At 43.6% G+C, this 5,944-nt stretch overlaps 1 protein-coding gene across 1 annotated transcript in view; it reads left to right on the plus strand.

Moving 5' to 3' along the window:
- The window catches only part of LOC118410467 (translation elongation factor 2-like), a gene marked incomplete in the record, with an annotated part of 15,337 nt that overhangs the window by 6,321 nt on the left and 3,072 nt on the right, over window positions 1-5,944 (plus strand). The window contains 4 exon segments of the mRNA XM_035812200.1: window positions 42-300; window positions 1,240-1,454; window positions 2,562-2,808; window positions 3,962-4,144. Of these exon segments, the coding sequence (XP_035668093.1) occupies window positions 42-300; window positions 1,240-1,454; window positions 2,562-2,808; window positions 3,962-4,144 (904 nt within the window).

The raw sequence follows: 5,944 nt of genomic DNA on the forward strand, positions 1-5,944 counted from the left end.
TGACATTTGCCCTCCATTTATTTATCCTCTTTCTCCCCCAGGACCATCCTGATGATGGGTCGTTACATCGAGCCCATCGAGGACGTGCCGTGCGGTAACATCGTTGGTCTGGTGGGTGTTGACCAGTTCCTGGTGAAGACCGGCACCCTGACCACGTTCCAGGACGCCCACAACCTGCGCGTGATGAAGTTCAGCGTCAGTCCCGTGGTGCGTGTCGCCGTGGAGCCCAAGAACCCGTCTGAGTTGCCCAAGCTGGTGGAGGGCCTGAAGCGTCTGGCCAAGTCTGATCCTATGGTTCAGGTACGGGTTTCCCTTCCTTCTCATTTACCTCAGTGAAATGGAGTTTCATAAGAGGTATTCCTTTTATTGTAACCATAGTGTCTATTTGGCAAGGAATGATTAAAGAAGCTTTAGATGGATTGTAATATTTACTATGTGCAACAATGGTAAATGTCAATTATGGGTCCTATAGCATCTTCACTTGGTGCTGTAACAGAACTTCTGTTGTTTTTTTATCCTGTGTTCTCGACTTGCTGTAGTCATGATTTTATTGATGGCAGATGGCTTTTAACAGTTTGTACAAGGGTGTAGATTTTGCCCTACTTTTTGTCTTATTTATAATCAACAATAAAGTAACAACACTTGTGCTGGCAGTTAGCTAACCCAGGCAAAAGTCCCCTGGGGTAACGGTTCAAAGTTGGAAGGCAACGTTTTTTAATCATCAAACTCCAAAAGTCCTTGAACCATACCAACACCACCCTGGGATGCAGAGTCGGCCCATCGCTGCTTACCCTTCCCCGATGTGTTGGAGAGAAAACCTTGTAAGACCCAGCGTGGTTGTCCTACCCAGGCATCCACATGGTCAAACGAGGAACATAACCCAGATCATAGCTTCCACATAACTGGATAAACCTGCCGGCAAAATCCTTTTTCTGCATAAATTCAGGCACAAGCAGAAAGGTAAAAAGTAAAGTCTCATTAATTCAAGGTCTCATCAAAGCCTACCCATATGCCAAGTATCAGGACAGTCAATCTTGGCCTTCTCTAGTTATCAAGTTCACACACACAGACATACAGACACATGCACACATATACAGACTCGTATTCTCACTCCTGCCGAAAACGTCAAAGTCAAACAGCTTGCAAGTTGGCTAGTAATAAAAGAATATTACAGGTTTCCCCATTGTATACCTGTGTGGCATCACAATCTACATAATTTGCTTTACTCTCTGCCAACAGTGTATCATTGAGGAGAGCGGTGAGCACATCGTGGCGGGCGCGGGAGAGCTGCATCTGGAGATCTGTCTGAAGGATCTGGAGGAGGATCACGCAGGAATCCCCATCAAGAAGTCCGACCCCGTCGTCTCCTACCGTGAGACGGTGGAGGAGCAGTCTGAGATCACATGTCTGTCCAAGTCACCCAACAAGCACAACCGTCTCTTCATGAGGGCACAGTGAGTGGGAAACAGCGTCGTTATGTGATTCTGTAGCATCAGGGTTCTAGCAAGTGCTTTTTAGCATAAAGGGCCACTACGCTACGATATGTGACCACCATGCTAATTTTTTAACTGGAGTTAGTACTTTGCTATCATTTTCTTTTTGAGCAATGTCTAATCAATGTCTGAAGAATGAAAAATGATGATATGCCGCTCATAACTGACCCCCCAAATCCTCCAAATTACATGTGATGTTAACAAAGTGCCACCTTTTTTTCAAATTCGCACCTTGGGAGGGCCAAGACACCACCCTCCTGATTGGTCACTTTGCTACTAGGCCATTACCATTACAATAAAATAAAATCCTGGCTAGAACCCTGAGCATTGCAATGTAACAGCATTCAGTATTCGAGTAAGTTGGGATATTCTCGCAGTAACATTTGTGGATTGTATGAAGGCATACACGTGACACAATGTTCTTGCTTCCAAAAGATAAGTTGATACATACACTTAGTACAGTAATAAGTACATTGATCGTGATCTTTTCATGTCATTTCTTATGACATGTTAACTCTGAATATCCATCATTTCACTCCTATGTCTTACTGAAAAGTTTGTTTTTGTAGCCCTAAATTTAAAACCTTGTTTCTGGCGAACTGTTTGGTGCAAGTAGAAGTAGGCTGAAAGGATTGCTCCCTGCCTGTTCGAGCCACAGTAAATGATGAATGGATGTCCAATGCATGCTTCGGTATGATGAGGAAAGCAATATCTTCACTCGCCGAACTGATACCTGTGGCTCAGTCAGCATACCTTGCCTGCGCGCCAGTTTAAATCTCGAGACATACATGTATGCTGTTCCATTATTGTTTAGCAAACATAACTCTCCTTTATTTCTGACATAAAAAGTTCTTCAAGTATCGCATTCTGGAAAAATTGAAGCTCGATAACTTATGATCCTACCAACGGTTTTGATTTTTTTAGTACAGAGTAAGCAGAGGTATTTGGCATTTCATTAGATACCAGTACTCCCTTTCTGCTAAGCATTTAGTTTTGCTTTAGGCATATATTGACATAATTTGTCACACAAACAATGAATATTAACAAAACAATTCCCTGCTTGTGTAGGCCTCTAACGGAAGGCATTGCCGAGGATATCGACCGCGGAGACATCACCCCCCGCGACGATGCCAAGGCCCGCGCCCGTAAGCTGGCGGACGAATACGGCTGGGACGTGGGGGAGGCCCGTAAGATCTGGTGCTTCGGCCCCGACACCAACGGCCCCAACATGCTGGTGGACTGCACCAAGGGAGTCCAGTACCTGAGCGAGATCAAGGACAGCGTAGTCGCTGGATTCCAGTGGGCCTCAAAGGAGGTGAGGAGGGAGGATTTGGTTGTAGAGATCTGATTGTGCGACTCAACATGCACAACAGAGAAAAGTAACACAGTGTATAATAGAACAAAATTAGGCCAGTGCTTGTGATGTGATTTATTTCATTGTAGGGTGCTATAAGCTCACTAGACTGTCTAAACTGCACTCTCTGGGAAACAGAGAGAGAGATTCAAATTTTTAGCTGGAAATAAGGTTGGTTTGGAGCAATTTAGTTGAGTTCTGTGTACTAACCCAGGCAGTAAATAAGCCTACAGTATTTGCACTTACATGACAATGCATTTAAATGAATACCAACACCACCCTGGGATGCAGAGTCGACCCATCGCTGCTTACCCTTCCCCGATGTGTTGGAGAGAAAACCTTGCGAGACCCAGCGTGGTTGTCCTACCCAGGCATCCACATGGTCAAGCGAGGAACATAATTTATAGTGTCCATAGCTTTATTTTTTTTCAGACACGATGTGACATTTAGTATTTCAAAATTACAGACTTGATTTACATTTACACCTGTACCCTGTATACATCTGAATCAGATTTAGTTCACACCAAAAAATTGGAAAACTGTTTAAAACCACCAGAAAGTGAAAGAGCCACAATAAATTCTATTTTAGCAAGCAAGCAGATATCAATGAGATGACAGAAATACCTAAAGGACAAGTGTGGTGCTTTTTTTATTTATTATAGCCTAGGTGTTGCTCTTCTCAAACACAGGAACTCCAGCTTTACGTAGTCTGAAAGTATGCCACTAAACCCAACCTAGATGCTCATTTTTCTGAGTACCTTTCTCAAGACCACAACTTCCAGGCATGCCAGGGATTCAAACCCAGAACCTTCTGATTCAAACCCACCAAAACCATTTTATTCTGGTTCAAAAAGAAGTTAAAATGCCATGATCATTTTTACAAGTGCCTTTCGCATGACTACAACATAGGAGCCTGCCAGGAATTCAAACCCAGAACCTTAAGAGTCTAAGTCAACAACCCTACCCACCTGATTCTGGTTCAGTTCAATGCCAAGGAGTGGTCAATGGCCTTGCACTAAGCAAACTTGGAGTGGTCAATGGCCTTGCACTGAGCAAACTTGTTTTGTTTTTTCTCTTAAGAAGATGATAGATATAAATGCTGTGATCTTTTCAGGGTGTCCTGTGCGAGGAGAACATGCGCGCTGTCCGCTTCGACATCCACGACGTGACGCTCCACGCTGACGCCATCCATCGTGGCGGCGGACAGATCATCCCCACGGCCAGGCGGTGCCTGTACGCCTGCCAGCTGACGGCCAAGCCCAGGATCCTGGAGCCCATCTACCAAGTGGAGATCCAGGTGGGTTATTGTCTGTTTCTGTAAATAGGTCGGTAACACAGACAGTAGTGTGTGTAGTCCAGTGGTAAGACTTCCTAGCATGGTTACCATCTGGGTAGTAGTTCACTGCTATGATTGCTTCTCTAACCCGTTAGGGAACTGTACATAGTGTATTACAAAAGTCAGTGAGCAGCGACTATATCATGTGCGACAAAGTCAGAACAAACTTCTATCTGGATTATACCCAGGAGCATAGGAAATAAATAAGTTATTACAGTAACAGGTTACTGTTTGTCTTCTTTGTCAAGACCAGTGGAAGAATGACTTTTTTTAGTGAGCTTAACTGTTTTGAGATCACAAACTTCCACTTTCAACACATTTGACAACAGCTCTTCCAGATAACATTAGCAAAGCTTTCATGATATGATTAGTGATTTGAAGAATGCTATTGCTGATCGCTGCAACAATCCTCTTTTGCGCTTATTGCTTAATATCATGAGTCCATGACTGTCGCACTTGCAACTCAACTAGTAATATGATACTGAGTTGTCGAGAAGACGTGTTACAAACAAAAGGAACATCATCTGCTGTACAACAGTAGTGCTTCAGCCACTGCATTCAAGTCGCGCTTTTACAGCAGATCCCCATCACAAGAGACCCAATGGCCAAACGGTAAAACTGCCCTCAAGTGCATACCTCTCGGTGCTTGTCCTTCCTGCTTTCACTGGTGATGGTGATTTCTACTTCTCTGCTTCTGGGCACTAAATGTCATTGCACCCTTCTAATGTCATTGCACCCTTTTAAGAATCTCACCTAAATATAATAGGTGTCATAATCACAAGGAAAAGGTATCAGGTGGTAAAAGGTATCCTTTAAGGTGGTCAAGTATAAGGTATTGTGAACTGGTAAGGTGGTAAGGACAAGGTATTTAGAAAGTGGTTAAGGATAGGAAGGTGTATGGTTGGAAAGGTGTCCCTTACACTAAGCAAGAATGACATAGTTGCTGAGTTGACCCTTGTTGATGCTTCTCCTGCAGTGCCCAGAGGCTGCGGTAGGAGGCATCTACGGAGTGCTGAACCGCAGAAGAGGCCATGTATTTGAGGAGTCTCAAGTTGTGGGCACACCGATGTTCATCGTCAAGGCATACCTGCCTGTCAACGAGTCCTTTGGTAAGTATCTAGAGCTGTGTAGAGTACACGGTACAGGTTCGAAATACCTGAAAGCAAGTTTGTCGTGTACTTGAATCTTAAAAAGACTGTTTTTATTAGACTTGAGTAGGTACAAGTGCAGCGATACTCAAAAGAAAAGCCTAAAAATTCTGCAACCATGACATTTAAGTTTTAACAACTAAATGAAAGTATTTTGTGCCACTTTAACATGATAAGCCACTCGTGTGAATGAAAGCAAATCTAGATTTTAAAAAAAGAAAAGAAACAATCAAAATGTCATACTACTTTTTTCAGTGTTTGAAATGTCATTGGGAATATGTCTTACTGTGTTTTTCATTGTGATGGTTTTGACTGATTTCTGTAATCTCTCTCTGCTCAGGTTTCACCGCAGATCTACGTTCCAACACGGGAGGCCAGGCCTTCCCGCAGTGCGTGTTTGACCACTGGCAGATCCTCCCCGGCGACCCCTACGAAGAAGGCAGCAAGCCAGAGGCCGTCGTCAAAACTACCCGCCAACGCAAGGGCCTGAGTGAAGGCATTCCCCCTCTAGACAAGTACCTGGACAAGATGTAAAACAAAGAAACATAAAAAATGTTCTCTCTACAGCAGAGAAAAGACATATAAAAAATGTAATTCTTAAGTTATGTATTGG

This window comes from Branchiostoma floridae, chromosome 2, assembly GCF_000003815.2.
Source record: "Branchiostoma floridae strain S238N-H82 chromosome 2, Bfl_VNyyK, whole genome shotgun sequence".
NCBI lineage: Eukaryota > Metazoa > Chordata > Leptocardii > Amphioxiformes > Branchiostomatidae > Branchiostoma > Branchiostoma floridae.